Source organism: Aythya fuligula, chromosome 2 (genome assembly GCF_009819795.1).
Source record: "Aythya fuligula isolate bAytFul2 chromosome 2, bAytFul2.pri, whole genome shotgun sequence".
NCBI lineage: Eukaryota > Metazoa > Chordata > Aves > Anseriformes > Anatidae > Aythya > Aythya fuligula.
Window position 1 is genome coordinate 82,589,167 of NC_045560.1, and position 15,836 is coordinate 82,605,002.

The 15,836-nt window shown below is 37.2% G+C and overlaps 1 protein-coding gene across 1 annotated transcript in view; it reads left to right on the forward strand.

The window, feature by feature from the left end:
• DNAH5 (dynein axonemal heavy chain 5) overlaps positions 1 to 15,836 on the forward strand; it is a 137,267-nt gene that overhangs the window by 75,580 nt on the left and 45,851 nt on the right. Inside the window, exons 44-51 of the mRNA XM_032181098.1 lie at positions 6,221 to 6,397; positions 6,938 to 7,142; positions 7,584 to 7,726; positions 8,459 to 8,593; positions 10,448 to 10,570; positions 12,488 to 12,701; positions 13,364 to 13,587; positions 15,138 to 15,333. Of these exons, the coding sequence (XP_032036989.1) occupies positions 6,221 to 6,397; positions 6,938 to 7,142; positions 7,584 to 7,726; positions 8,459 to 8,593; positions 10,448 to 10,570; positions 12,488 to 12,701; positions 13,364 to 13,587; positions 15,138 to 15,333 (1,417 nt within the window). The remainder of the gene's footprint in view (positions 1 to 6,220; positions 6,398 to 6,937; positions 7,143 to 7,583; positions 7,727 to 8,458; positions 8,594 to 10,447; positions 10,571 to 12,487; positions 12,702 to 13,363; positions 13,588 to 15,137; positions 15,334 to 15,836) is intronic.

Sequence of the window (15,836 nt, forward strand, 5' to 3'; positions counted from 1 at the left end):
AGGGTACTGAGGGAACTGGCAGAGGAGCTGGCCAAGCCACTGTCCATCATTTATCAGCAGTCCTGGCTATCGGGGGAGGTCCCAATCGACTGGCGGCTAGCAAACGTGACGCCCATCTACAAGAAGGGCCGGAGGGCAGACCCGGGAAACTACAGGCCTGTCAGTTTGACCTCAGTGCCAGGAAAGCTCATGGAGCAGATCCTCCTGAGAGTCATCATGCAGCACTTGAAGGGGAAGCAGGCGATCAGGCCCAGTCAGCATGGCTTTATGAAAGGCAGGTCATGCTTGACGAACCTGATCTCCTTCTATGACAGAGTGACGCGCTGGGTGGATGAGGGAAAGGCTGTGGATGTGGTCTACCTTGACTTCAGCAAGGCTTTTGACACCGTCTCCCACAGCATTCTCCTCAAGAAACTGGCTGCTCTTGGCTTGGACTGGCGCACGCTTCGTTGGGTTAGAAACTGGCTGGATAGCCGGGCCCAAAGAGTCGTGGTGAATGGAGCCAAGTCCAGTTGGAGGCCAGTCACTAGTGGCGTCCCCCAGGGCTCGGTGCTGGGGCCGGTCCTCTTTAATATCTTCATCGATGATCTGGACGAGGGCATCGAGTGCACCCTCAGTAAGTTCGCAGATGACACCAAGTTAGGTGCGTGTGTCGATCTGCTTGAGGGTAGGAAAGCTCTGCAGGAGGATCTGGATAGGCTGGACCGATGGGCTGAGGTCAACTGCATGAAGTTTAACAAGGCCAAGTGCCGGGTCCTGCACCTGGGGCGCAATAACCCCAAGCAGAGCTACAGGCTGGGAGAGGAATGGTTGGAAAGCTGCCAGGCAGAGAAGGACCTGGGAGTGATGGTGGACAGTCGGCTGAATATGAGCCAGCAGTGTGCTCAGGTGGCCAAGAAGGCCAACGGCATCCTGGCTTGTATTAGGAACAGCGTGACCAGCAGGGCTAGGGAGGTGATCGTCCCCCTGTACTCAGCTCTGGTGAGGCCGCACCTCGAGTACTGTGTTCAGTTTTGGGCCCCTCGCTACAAGAAGGACATCGAGGTGCTTGAGCGGGTGCAGAGAAGGGCGACGAAGCTGGTGAGGGGCCTGGAGAACAAGTCCTACGAGGAGCGGCTGAGGGAGCTGGGCTTGTTCAGCCTGGAGAAGAGGAGGCTCAGGGGTGACCTTATCGCTCTTTTTAGGTACCTCAAGGGAGGCTGTAGCGAGGTGGGGGTTGGCCTGTTCTCCCACGTGCCTGGTGACAGGACGAGGGGGAATGGGCTTAAGTTGAGCCAGGGGAGTTTTAGGTTAGATGTTAGGAAGAACTTCTTTACAGAAAGGGTTGTGAGGCATTGGAACAGGCTGCCCAGGGAAGTGGTGGAGTCACCATCCCTGGAAGTCTTCAAAAGACGCTTAGATGTAGAGCTTAGGGATATGGTTTAGTGGAGGGCTGTTAGCGTTAGGTTGGAGGTTGGACTCGATGACCTTGAGGTCTCTTCCAACCTAGAAAATTCTGTGATTCTGTGATTCTGTGATCTGCAATGGTAGAAGAGGCATAATGCCTTGAGAACAGGTGAGGAGAAACAAGACCCATGTGGGAAGACATTAGAACTGGCTTAGCCTTAACCAATGAAGAGCAAAAGGAGTGTGATTGTCATCAGAGACTCCCTTCTGTGTTGGAGATGCCCTTCTGTTGTGACTCAGCAATAGAGGTTTGGTGCTTGTGAGGAACTAAGTTTGGTAGCAGACTGACTGCTAAGGCTTTCCTGTCCTCAGACTCCTTACTCTTGTTGCTCATCTGTAAGGGTGCAGTGAAACTTAGAGGGACAATGCTGAGGTTGTCAAAAGTGATTGCAGAGCTGTTGGGGCTGAGGATGAAGGGCAAGGGAACCCAGGTGATGTTCCTGATCCTGCTATTCAGGATGAAAGGCTCAGGTAGGAGTGTGTGCATCCAACAGGTCATTACTGAAGTGTGGGTCAGCTGTCACAGGCAGAGGCTCGATTTCTGTGACCAGGGGACTTTCAGGAACAAAGACTGCTGAATAGAAACAAAATTCTTCTCATCAAGTTAGGCAACATTGATGAGGGGAGGAAGTGGATACTCAACATGTTTGCAAACAGCTTCTTCAGAGGGACCTGAACAGACTCAAGAAACTGGCTGACAGGTACCTTGTGATGTTCAATGAAAGCAAATGCAAGATATATGGAATAAACCCATGCAGAAATACAGGCTGCGGGCTGACTGGTTAGGAAGTAGGTCTTCAGAAAAGGAGCTGAACGGTACTGGTAGATGAACTGTGTGCCTTTGTAGCAAAGAAGACCAATTGCATCCTGCACTGTACATCTACTAAGAAGAATGGCCAGCAGGTGTAAGGAGGCAGATATGATACAGTTATTGGAACTGAATTGCAGTTGCATTCTACTGTTGTTACAAAAGCTTCTCTGTAGAGAAAACAGATTTCTCAAAAAATCATAAAACCCCTAAGCTACTTCTCATTTTTTTTAATCTTTTAATGAATGCCGGAGGGTGTATTTTTCTTTGTACTGAAAGAATAACACACACGCTGTCTTCTTTCCCGTTTTTTATTTTTATTTATTGATAATTCAATAAGCTTCACACCAATCTGTAACACAACCTCTAGTTAGGAACTGCACAAACTAATATTATAGCAAAATGTCTCAATTCCAACCCAGTTCCCTACTGAAAATCATCCAAAAGCACAAGAAAGAGTCTCTGGACCTATTGCTGTAATTTTTCCCCAGTCTGATTAGTGATGTTAGTGCACCTGAGTCAAATATTTTTTCCTAATTATTCTAGTACCTAATCTTATTTTTTCTACCTGAGTGCCCCTAGCATTTTGAATCTAGTATTTTGGGATATTCATATTTTTATTCACAACAACCAAAAATAAAGACAGGAGGAAGCGTTTTGCAAGGACAGCAAAATTAAGGTAAGAGGAAAGATTTCTACAAAATTTTCACCATAGTTTTAGAAATATTTATTTATTTATTTATTTTTATTGCAAAGATTAGGGATAGCAGGGAATATTCATTTTTTAATGCTCTCCAACCTTTATAAAATCTCCAGCATTCCCTCAATTAAGTGTATTCTCTGATAAACTGCATCTCTCTCAAAAATCCCCCAGGAAACACAAATATTCTGTTACTGCTCTGGCTGCTGTTGCATTTAAGAGAGTTTACCTCCAACTCATTTAGAAAGTAAAACAAAAAAAGTGAGGTGTTTATGCTTGGACTCTGTAGTGATAATGCTTAGTAACTGTTTTCATTCTGGTCCTTCACACCTGAAGGAACAAAGGAAAGCCTTTCTTGGTATGAAAATGTTGATATCTTTGGAGAAAAATGTTAACAGTTTACGTCATAAGATGTGATATATTCTATTTCGTAAAGAAGATGGCAGTGCAACTCTTAGTAAGACATGCTTTCTCATGTACTCTACCTATGCTTTTAATAACAATCCTCCTTGTTATTTTCTGTTCTTGATCTTTTCTTTTGGTACACAAAATCTTTTACATGAGTTTTCCATAGGGCTTTTCTCACAATTATTAAGGTAATTATTTTTGCTTTTATATTACAGTTTGGTTTGGTTTGGTTTTCAATCCTTCCATTCATGTGCTTTTTTCAAATAGTTTGTGTCTCTCTTTTTTTTTTTTTCCTTTTCTTTTCTTTTCTTTTCTTTTCTTTTCTTTTCTTTTCTTTTCTTTTCTTTTCTTTTCTTTTCTTTTCTTTTCTTTTCTTTTCTTTTCTTTTCTTTTCTTTTCTTTTCTTTTCTTTTCTTTTCTTTTCTTTTCTTTTCTTTTCTTTTCTTTTTTTTTTTTTTTTTTTCCAAATAGTGGATGCTTAGCTGTTTTAAATGCAGCAAGAGCCAGTTCACAAATATTCCAAACCAGTTTTCCTTGAGAGATAATCCACTGAACTTCAAAACACACGATTCCTTATCAGTACAGATACTTGGAAAAATGTAAATGAAAAAATATTAATCTAGGACAGTGACTTCCATGAGATTCCACTTGTGTTGTTCCTTTCCATACTTATAGCACTGCCTATGGCCTACTGATGTTAGGTGTTCACAAATCTGCCTCCTTGTTTTGGTATATATTCCTTGTTTATTTGCAGACAACGGCTTGTTGAATGTTTCAGTTTAAATCAAGCTATAGATTCAGCTGTAAAGACAGGAAAACCAAAGAAAATGGGCATTTAATTTTGCTTTATCAGACCTGATTTACCTCCTCATTTCAAAGTGATACAGAGACTAAATTTAGTTGTTTTGATGTAAGCGTTGCACAGAAGTAGTTTCACTTATTCCATAATGATCTTATGCTTTTATTTTGGTAGTAGCAACATTTAAAAGGAAAACATGAAGCTTTTTTTTTTTTCTTTATTTGCTTTTAGATAACACAAAACAAATGAAGTTAATTTCAGCTGTGAAACAACCTTTTCAACCTCCCTTTCGCTCCTCCACCTTCCCTACATAAAAAAAAAAAAAAAGAAATTGACTGTGAAATTGCAATCTGTAGTTATTTATCATTTGAGCCAAGAGCATATTTGTATTTTTGTTTTGTTTTTACTTCAAAACCAAAACATCTTGATGTCTTTTCCAGTCCATCTTCCTTTGAATCTATTTTGTAGTGATATATAATACATATTCCAGCAGGCAGTGTAGTTGTTAATCTTGCATTGTTTACTTATTTTACTAACAGAATTAATTTTTTTTCTTTAGTTCCTATTTCTTAGATGCTGAAGTGAACATAGATTTGGTTGATATTTCAAAAGCATTTTGAAAAATAATAAAATACAGATAGCTTAAGAGAACATTGTATATATTCAGATTTCCTGTGATTATAGTTTATAAATAACTAAATATAGCAACCTCTTGGGATATTGTATACCAAAGCATAAGCAATTCAAGATCTGAAACTTGCCATATTGGTAGTTTTGTCTAACATTCTTAAGCATATATTGCAAAGTGGTCAAAGGTATTTGTTCCATGACTCATCAACACCTTGAAAAACAATAATATTTTACCAGCTTTTCTAATCTACCCTAATATCTTCTGAACAGCTGGTTAAGTTCCAGATATGTATTTTAAGTATTGCCATTTAATCTTTTGCTCTTTGTTTTCCATGTACTTGTCTCTAGAAAGCTTTTTCATACATCAACCTATTTGTAATAATTTATTTACTTTGGACTTTAAAAGATAAAGTTTCAGAAGATTATGTAGGTAGATGTGTGGAAAGCAATCATAGAAGCACAGAACAGTTGAGGCTGGAAAGGGTCACTGGAGACCATGTAGTAGAACCCACCTCACTCAATACAGGACAACTGGAGCAGGTTGCATAGGGTGTCCAGGTGGGTTTTGGGTATCTCCATAGTTCCAACATTCAACATAGACACCAGAAGACTCTCTGAGAAACCTGTTTCTGTATTAAACCACCCTTACAATAAGAAAGAGAAAAAAGTTATGTTTAGATTGTATTTACTATTTTTCAATTTGTTCCAAGTATTAGTTTGAATTTTGGTCAAGAATATGCAAGTGTTTTTGCTGATGAGTGTATTTTATGTGGGAAATAAATTCATGAGAAATAGATAAGAAGCATTCCACTACAGAAGTGATGGAAGACTTCTGAGTAAATCTAAGAAGCAGGTTACTGCTTTCAGCTAAAGGCATCAAAGAACAAATACTGTTCTTATAAATCTTATAAAACAGTTTTAATTAGGTTTTGTTTATCCAACATTACAGATACAGAGATGCCCAATAAAAATATTACTATTAATCAGGCACACAGCATAAGTTCATGGACACTCAGCAGTCATCCACTCTGAAATACTTTTTCTCCACAATTGCCAGATTTTTCCAGGGGAGTGTGTATCACTGCTAAATGCTAACATGGTGAAGAACAAATCAATTCTTTCTTTGAAGAGTTTAATCACAGCAATTGTAATTAAAAAATACTTGAAAGAATGCTTTTTGTGCTGTTAAAAACTTTGAGTGCTTTTATTCTTCAGTATCCATGCTGAACCTCTGGTGGTTATCCAACCCTGAGTAAAGAGTTGGAACTTCTGCTAGGCAAACTGTGCCCAAAAAACAGGGAACTGAGTCCCCTATCCCTCTCAAGAAAAATCAACTTTCCATGCTTTCAGGATCTTTTGAATTAGCAGAGCTGAACTGAATGACTTTCATCAGGAATTAAATTTATTTTCTCACCGTACTCTGTAACAGGGATTTTTGAAAAGGCGTTCCTTCCAAGAAGCTGAAATTCTACGTCAGCTGTACTCTTCGTCATTCCCAGACTTACACCGCTTCAGTATTCAGTCTCTGCAGAGCAAGACTGAGATGTTGGAAGCCTTTGTGATTATGCAGAGCATTAATATGCTGCAAGGTCTTAACCCACCTAAGGTAAAGTAGTGTAGGGTTTTTCATGTTTATTTATCTAATGGAGATAATTGTAAGTCATGCAGTTATGTGGAGAGATTTTTTAATGTCTTGGGAGTATAAATGAAGATGCAGGATGGTGAGGAATATATTATTTTTCTTTTGAAGACAGTACTTAGGCTGTGTCCTCTTTTCACTTTTGGATTTGGTGTTAATACACACACAGCACGTATCAGCAGCTTTTCTTCAGGGTGTTTATTTATTTATTTATTTTATCTTATGGATTGTTACCAGATTATAAACTATAAAATAAACAGATCAAATGCTGTAATGGGTGATTGAAAGTGGTATTTGCTGGTGGTTTTCTGTTTTTTTTTTTTTTTTTTGTGGTCCACTAGGTACTGATTCAGTCTATTAGTTGGGAACAACATCACTAAATTTAAACATAACTGAAGGCTTTTAACCTGATGTTACTAGTGATTATCTACTAGTGATTATCAAGTAGAATATTCAGGCTACTGAAAACACAATGAAATAAAACAAAAATTTAACTTAATCCTTTAGGAGCAAGGAGGGGAACTGACTCCAAAATACTTGGAAAGGTTGTATATCTTCTCTCTTATGTGGAGTGTCGGAGCGTTACTAGAACTGGAAGACAGATGCAAAATGGAGCACTGGCTTCGAAATCATGCAACAATAAAGCTTGATCTTCCGTGTATTCCAGAAGGCAGTGAAGATACCATATTTGATTATTATGTGGCATCTGATGGTTAGTTACCCTGTTGAGTGCTTTGGGGTAGAACTTAGAAGTTTTTTTAAAATTGTGCTTTTTTTTTTTTTTTTCTTTTGTAGCTTATTTTGTGTTTAGTTTTACAACTACACTTTACCGGTAATGTTGCATAAAGCTTTTTCCCTGTTGCCTTTGAGAATTCAGAATGTGGATACATTGCTACAGAAATCTACATGGATTTTGTGCTAATGAATTGTCAAGTGAACAAAAATAGACAAGCTGGAAAATTGTGTTCTTGTCATAATTTTAGGAAACAGCTGGGACAGTGGACCATGTTGCTTTTCTCAGGGGTTTAAGAGGAGTAAGACTCTTAGATAATTTTGGACTGAATTTACAGAGAATAACATGCATTGATGGAAAATAAAATAAGTGAAAAGGCCTTGTATTTATAAAACATTAAGTTCATTTCTTTTCTATTAGGTAATTGGATGCACTGGAATACACGGGTTGAAGAGTATGTATATCCTAGTAGCAGCACTCCAGAGTACAGCTCCATTCTTGTTCCAAATGTTGACAACGTGAGAATGGATTTCCTTATTGAAACTATTGCAAAACAGGGCAAGGTACTTTGCCAGTATTTCACATCTAAATTATGATAATAGTATGCACGATGACGTTTTTGAATTAGAACTGAAACTGGATATTATTGAAGAGGAAGAATTTCATTTTTTTTGTGTGAAATAAAACAATAATAGTGATTCCAGGGGCTATGTTCATATGAATATTACGTGAGTTGTAGAATATTAATGCTTCGAGCCTTTTCTGTCTTTCCAACACCCATCCCTCCAGTTGCAGAAATAATGGGAATGCAATGTAGCCAGGTCAGAGCAGAAGTGATTCTTTCCTGCGATTTCTGGGGAGAACAAAGAGCAGTGGAGTGCCAGACTCTGCTGATAGGAATTCTGCCAGATGAAGCAGTTACAGCATTCATACACCTTTAATTAGGGTATGCAACCCCTTCTTCACCAAAACTATGTCAAATAAGCAGTATATAGAAAATAACAGCAGTGACTGAAATCCTTCAGATGATGAGGTTCTAGGCAGTACTTCCTTTTTTTCTGTTATTTGAATGATCTACTTCTTTGCTCATTAAATTCTGCTAACTGACAAGACCATTAGCTGCACATGTTTAACTAGTGAAGCCTGCAAAGACATCAACTATTTTGCTTCTACACATCCCTTGTTAAAATTTTTTCTAATTTCATCTCTGCATAAAAGGTACATGGGATTGGTGAGGTGTTGCCAAAACACATGGCTCTTCTGTGTCATCTTATTTCTGTGTTGTCTTTGTGTAGGCTGTCCTACTAATTGGTGAGCAAGGAACTGCAAAGACTGTTATCATCAAAGGTTTTATGTCAAAATATAACCCTGAAAGCCACATGGCTAAGAGCTTGAATTTTTCATCTGCAACTACACCATTAATTTTCCAGGTATAGTAGTCATTCGCTTTCTAATAACATGACTGGAATCAGAGACTAATGGATGTACTGAGAATTTATTGGGAAGATACTGCTGAAAGTGGTTTATTTAATTGCAGATGAGTGCAGAAACAAAAAAGAACCTGCTGAAATGGATGAAGCACATGGTTTAAAAAGACTTCTGTAAACCGTGTGTCCTTTAGCTTCTTTGATAGTTATTGAGCTATTTTTAGACTATATCAATACCATGCTTATTATTTCCTTCATCATACTTAATATTTTTAATGTCAAATACATCAGTTCTCACTAATTGGGTAGAGCTGTCGGCAACTTCACTCAGATTTCACTAAAATCCATGTTTAAAGTAAGTGCTACCCACAACAATCTGTCATAGTGTGTGCTGTCTGCAATTTAATTTTGAGTAATTTATATTACTCATTAAAAAGTAACACATGCAGTGCAGCTGCTCTAAACAGAACTATGAATCCTTAAATCCTGCATTGTACTGCCTGTCCAAATTTCTGCTGAGCTACTTTGAATTATTTCAAGATTCTTTAACCTGCTGGCGATAAATATACGGGAAGTATTTTTAATGTGGTTTCATATGCCAAGCCTAAGCACTGTCTGTGCTGTAAGCAGAAGTGCTGTCTATAAACTCAATGTGTCATCTATAAGATATAGCTTATATATACATATATTGCATACATAGCTTGCTTATATATAGTAAGAAGATGAAAGAAAAAAAGTGGTGGTAAGCATGCTTCTAAACAAAGATATTTCATTAAGTCTCTTCAGTTTGTGTCTGTGAATTATCACTTAATGATTTTATGAAGTATTTTGTTTTCTGCTGGAAAAGTCATCAAGAATCACTTCTGTCAGATCTGACAGATTATTGCAATATTAATCTTGCAATATTAACAGATGTTTAATTTGTCATAGTGTTACAGATACTAGCTAGCAGGTAGTTGAACTGGCAGAAGACAGACAAAAGAAATATATATCACAATAAAAGATTATTAAAAATCATTAGAAGTTTTATGATATTTTTGCATTATTCTATGCAAAATAGGACAAAAAATTGTCTTAGCTTTGCTGAAGCTCTCAGTGTCTGACTAGTAATTAACAAAACTAAATTTCAGAACCGGAAGCTTTAGCATTACATTTCAAACAGATGAGCACGACTGTTTTCCCCTATCCATTTCCTCTCCGCTCCCTCATGAGATAAATACTCCTCCCTTTACCCTCACATGTGGATGCAATGATTATTTAATGTCCTCCTCAGCTACACAGACTATAAATTAAATTAGCAGAATACAAATGCAGATAAAGATGATGCATACGTTTTACAATTCTCATTAACATCAAAGAACTGAAATGGTGTCCCAGTCCATTTCAGTGTTTGTATATACAAAACTAAGCCTGGTGATTTCTTAATTTTTTGCAATAATGTCAAACAAGCATCTTAATGATATGTTAAAGTGATATCCTAAAATTGAGAAGATCAGCAAACAGGCAAAAATTAGTAGTCACAGTTTTATCTCTTATTGCTTGTAATAATTTTTTTTTTTTTGAAACTTAAAAAGAAAAGTTTGAGATGGCTTCAAAATTATGAAACTAAGGCATGGTTGTCTACACTGTATATTTCATATATCTGATGCCAACCTAATGCTGTATAGCACGAGATTTCAGACAGTCTAGTTGGATTACTGCAATGACCTCTAGCATGTGTTGTTTAAATCTTCTAAATCAAAATTTGTAAAAATCTATGTAACAGAAACTTGCTATATACTTACCCACAATATGGTTAATGAATGAATCATGTATGAAAAAGAAGGGCTAATTTTGTTAATAATTGCTTTTTAACAGCGCACGATAGAAAGTTATGTGGACAAGCGCATGGGAACAACATATGGTCCGCCTGCAGGCAAAAAGATGACAGTCTTCATTGATGATGTGAATATGCCCATAATAAATGAATGGGGAGATCAGGTTAGTTTTGTAAAAAAGGAAAGAAGCAGACAGAATTTTTTTTTTGTTTCCTTCTTAAACTGTAAAATGGCTTCTCTTTTCAGACAGGCAATAAAAGGATAAACAAGGTATCTATGCTTAGTTTATAAAGCATTTTTTAAAGAACCCATCCAGCTTAATATTATCATGAACTTAATTAAAATAAGTGTAATGACTAAAGTAGTTTAGAATAGACAGAATAGAGCAGTTCAGTTAGAAGGGACCTTCAAAGATCATCTAGCCCAACTGCCTGACCTCTTCAGGGCTAAATGAAAGTTGAGGCGTATTAATGAGGACATTATAGAAATGTTTCTTGAACACTGACAGCCATGGAGCATCAACCATCTCTCTGGGAAGCCTGTTCCAGCGTGTCCACCCTCACAGTAAAGACATTTTCCTCACTTCCAGCCTGACCCTCCCCTAGTGCGGCTTTGTGCTGTTTCCGTCCTGCCATCAGTGATCAGGGAGCAGAGAGCAGAGACTGGCGCCTCCCTCTGCATTTCCCCTCCTCTTAGAGTTGCAGAGAGCCATGGGATCACCTCTCAGCCTCATTTTTTTCCAGAGAAAACAACCCAAATGTCCACAGCCTCTCCTCACAGGACATGCCGTTTATGAACTTTGTTGCCCTCCTCTGGACATGTCTATTGTGAAGCCCCAAACCACAAACAATGCTCAAGATTAGACCACACCAACGCTAAATAGAGCAGGAGAATCACCTCTTTTGACTGGCTGGCTGTGCTGTGTTTAACGCACCCCAAAATGTGTTTTGCCCCGTGGCTGCCAGGGCACGCAGATACCTCACGTTGAGCATGCTGTTAACCAGCACCCTCAGATCCCTTTCTGCTGAGCTGCTCCCCAGCCACTCATCTCCAGTCTGCACATGTCCAGGTGCAGAACCCTGCATTTACCTTTGTTGCACTGCATGCTGTTGCTAATCACCCAGTGCTCCAATCTAACTGTATGCCTCTGCAAAGTCTCTCATCCCTCCAGACAGTCACCTGTACCTCCCTATGATTCCAGCGTAATCAGCAAACTTGCTGAGGATGCACGATTCTCCTGCATCTAGATGACTGATACAAACATTAAACGGGACTGGCCCTAGAACTGAGCCTTGGAGATGCTCAGTTAGCCAGTTAAAACACGGCTGTATAATTTTAACACTGTTTTTAAAATAATCATTTTTGACTCAAAACAATTAATAAATGTTGGTTAAAATAAACCTCTTGGCACACAAATTGTGATAGCAAACTGTCTCTGTAGACAATAATTAAAATTTATGAGCTTGACAGGTAAGAACTGACTTCTGCTTTCAGAAATTAATTGAAGTAATCATTATCTATATTGGCAAAATATTTCTGAAGTATACTGCATTGGAAACTAATTAAATGTTAGAATTTCTGAAGAAGTATACTCTTACAGTGTACTGTCAATGGGTTGGTCAAACAAGAAAGCAGGGGGTTCCATTTATGGCTAAAGGAAGAAATCTTTTTTTTTTTTTTTTTTTTGTATGGAACTAATCCTGTGTTTGCAGCTTGAAAAAGCATTTTTCATTTCTGATTGTTACACATGGAAATTTCATCAAAATATTTGGTAGCAGATGCAACGTACGAAGATACAAGCAAGACTGAATTTGGGAATGAGGGTTTAATTCTAAGCTAGGAATTCTACTTCCACCAGGATTCTTGCCCATAGATATTACAAATGGAAAGGACAACTTAAGTATGCTTATTCCTAGCAGTACATTTTTCTCCAGAAACAAACAAACAAATAAAAAGCAAGGACTTTAGGGAGAAAATAATGTTATATTCTTTATTGGACTTTCAAGTACATTAGTATGTTTTTTATTTCATTTAGTTGTGTGTATAATATTCTGTTATGTACTACCTGGCTATTTTGCAGGTTACTAATGAGATAGTAAGACAGCTTATGGAACAGAAAGGACTGTATAATCTGGAAAAGCCAGGCGAATTTACCAACATTGTGGATATTCAGTTTTTGGCTGCCATGATCCATCCTGGGGGAGGCCGCAATGACATTCCACAGAGACTCAAGAGGCACTTTTCTGTGTTCAACTGTACTCTGCCGTCTAATTCTTCTATTGACAAAATTTTTGGTAAAAATAAATTAGCTTTGTATTCATCCAATTACTGAAAATTGCAGTTGTTTTTTCTTTATCCCCCCCCCTCTCTAAATATTGTGATTAACATTACGGCTTAATACCATTCTAATTTGCTTACTAACACGTTTTCCTACAGCACTTGCTCCCCAACAGCAACTTCAGTAATCTGCAATTTTTTGGACCCAGTCATATCTCAGGATCTACTGGTATGCCAAGGGTTAGACATGAAGACCATTTCTTATTTTGGTGGCAATTCTGGAGAGTTGTTAAGGTGCTACTGGTGGCTACTGGTGCTAAGACTGAGCGATTAATAGCTAGGCTATTGCAAAAGACGGGAACATACTGTTCTCAGAGAAGTGATTGAATATATGAAGGGTTTGTGAACTGCTTTGGTAGACTAAAGTAGACTTTCAGAGGCTGGTTCATTAAAACCTAAATGTCCAGTGTGTTTGTGGCATGATATGCTGTAACACCAAGAGAATCAAGATTTGAATAAGGAAGATTGGGAAGCCTTTTTTTTTTTTTTTTTTTTTTTTAAGATTTTGGGGATTAAAAATCAAACAAACAAACATAAAAACACACTTGAAAAGATCATAACTCTTGTTGTGCTAATGTCTCTTAGAAAATCTTTCATTTGGCAATTTTCATTTTCAAAGGTGTAATTGGAGAAGGGCATTATTGCAGTGAGAGGGGATTTTCAGAAGATGTGAGAGAAACCGTAGCCAAGCTAGTGCCACTGACACGCAGGCTGTGGCAGATTACCAAGCTAAAAATGTTGCCCACACCAGCCAAGTTCCATTATATCTTCAACCTTAGAGATCTCTCAAGAATTTGGCAAGGAATGCTGAATACTACATCAGAAGTCATCAATGAACCAAAGGTAAGTGAATCACAGTGTTTTTATTATATAGTCAATTAGTATACAATTAGTGGGGGGGGAAAAAAAAAAGAGGATGAAGAGTCTAACTTCTTGGCAATTGAATTTGTGTTAGAAACAAATCCTTTTTGACTGAAAAACATTTTAAAACTTTTTTTGAGGCAAGGACATTTTTTTTTTTCAGTTTTTACAGTGCCACCTCAAATAAGAACTTTGTTTCCAGACTATGACTCAAACTTTTTTTTATGAGAGAGGGCTAGCTTTTATACTGTTCCTGACAAATGCTAGTTTATTTAAAAACAGGGAGCAAAGAAAGTTATGAGAAACAGTGAACTTTATTTTAAATAGATAAAAGTGCATCTATCTTGGTTAGAATAGATGAATATTTCTCCTCTCCCAGCTAGTGTCTTGAGACTTTCAGTCACTGCCTAATATCTGTCTAACAATTGATTTCTGGCTAACAACTTAAAAGGAAGAGAAAATAACAAGTCAATGTGTTTTTTTTTTTTTTTTCCATAATCCACCTTTCTTCCAGGAAAAAAAAAAAAAAAAAAAAAAGAGTACTTTATGCATCAGTTTTCCTTCAGGTATTTTAAGGAAAAGCCAATTAGTGTTTTGAGCACTGAAACATGATGAGCTAGAAAAACGATGGTTATGGTAAAAAATCGCTATACGTTTGGGTTACATAATCACTTCATGTTTAGTGTGCTTCCCTGGTTGTTGAATAAGCTCCTGCATTCTACTATATCTGAAATTTAAATTTTAGAATTGGTTTTAATTTTCAAAACTAAAAATATACAGCACAAATGTGATTTTACATATAAATATTGCTCAAAATCTGATTGTATGAATTTACATATTAGTTCTGAGACTAATATATATAGTCTATATATAGACTAACATATATAGTATGCATCAGTTATACAAAGTGCTGTAGGATCAAATGAGTTCTTCAAGGAGTGCTTGGAATTTTTTCTACTACTGTGTAGTAATTTGATAGGATTAGAAGCAGTGCTGCCAGAATTAAAAACCTTTAGGTTTCCTTATTCCATCCTCTGACCAAACAGAAGGACTTTAAAGTTAAATTAAATTTGGACAAGGAATAATATAAACACCTATACATTTTTTTTTTTTTTTTTTACTCTAACTAATTTGGGTTTGTTGTTGGGTGTGACATTTATATTTGGCATGATATTGCTCATGCTGTTATGCTGTTATTTCCACCCACCTTCCACTTCAAATGTAACTGGTTACAGAAGTAATTTATCAGTGTATAAACATGTGTTACCATGTATGGATCTAGTCCTAAGGCTACCGTTTAGTTAGGTAAATATGCTCCAGTTTGGAATGGTAGATAAAGGCTTCTGGCACAGTTAATATAAAATTAAAGGGTTATTTGGTAAAAAGAGCCCAAGGCATCTTTGCCAACTGTAACCAAACATACCACTGTTTCTTTTCCAGCTTTAATATGATTTTAAAAATATTTTAAAAGCATGTGTTTTATTGACATATGTATATTATTGCAAGCCTTATCTTGTATTTTGTTTAAATAGGTACTGATAAAACTGTGGAAGCATGAATGTAAGTGTGTTATTGCTGATCGTTTCACAACCTCAGAAGATGTAAAGTGGTTTAACACAGTTGTGGTAAAACTCATTGAGGAGGAATTTGAAGAAAAAAAAGCTTTGCTGAATCCTGAAATTGATGCATTCTTTGTTGACTTCTTAAGGGAGGGACCTGAAAGAACTGGTAAGGATTGGCTCTGATAACCATGAATATGGCAAGAATAGGGAAGGGGGTTTGATGAAATAGATGCTAATGTAAATATGTCTCAACATGCATAGTAAGGTTATGCATCAAAGGTGTCTGTCTTGTCCAGTGACTGTCCAGTGTAGTCTATGTTATCATCTGTGGCACATGATAATGTTTATGGGATAAGTCTGTATATTTATTCTGGTCATCTGTATAGAACAGCCATGAACATAGTAGGTATACGAATGTCTCTGGGCTTACTCAGTAACTTCTAGAACATACATGATACATGCTTTTATAGCAGATAGGAGTTACTTCAAAATCTATGGAAAACTAGTAAAACCATTTGAATTTTTCATGTAGCTTGTAACAATGTCTTTGTGTATTTTAAATAAAAACAGTGCATTGCAGACCCAGATAACTACATAACCTGGCAATATTTCTTGGTAGATACATAAGAACAAGGAATAATTGTTTTTGGTTTGGGAAAGTCATTATTA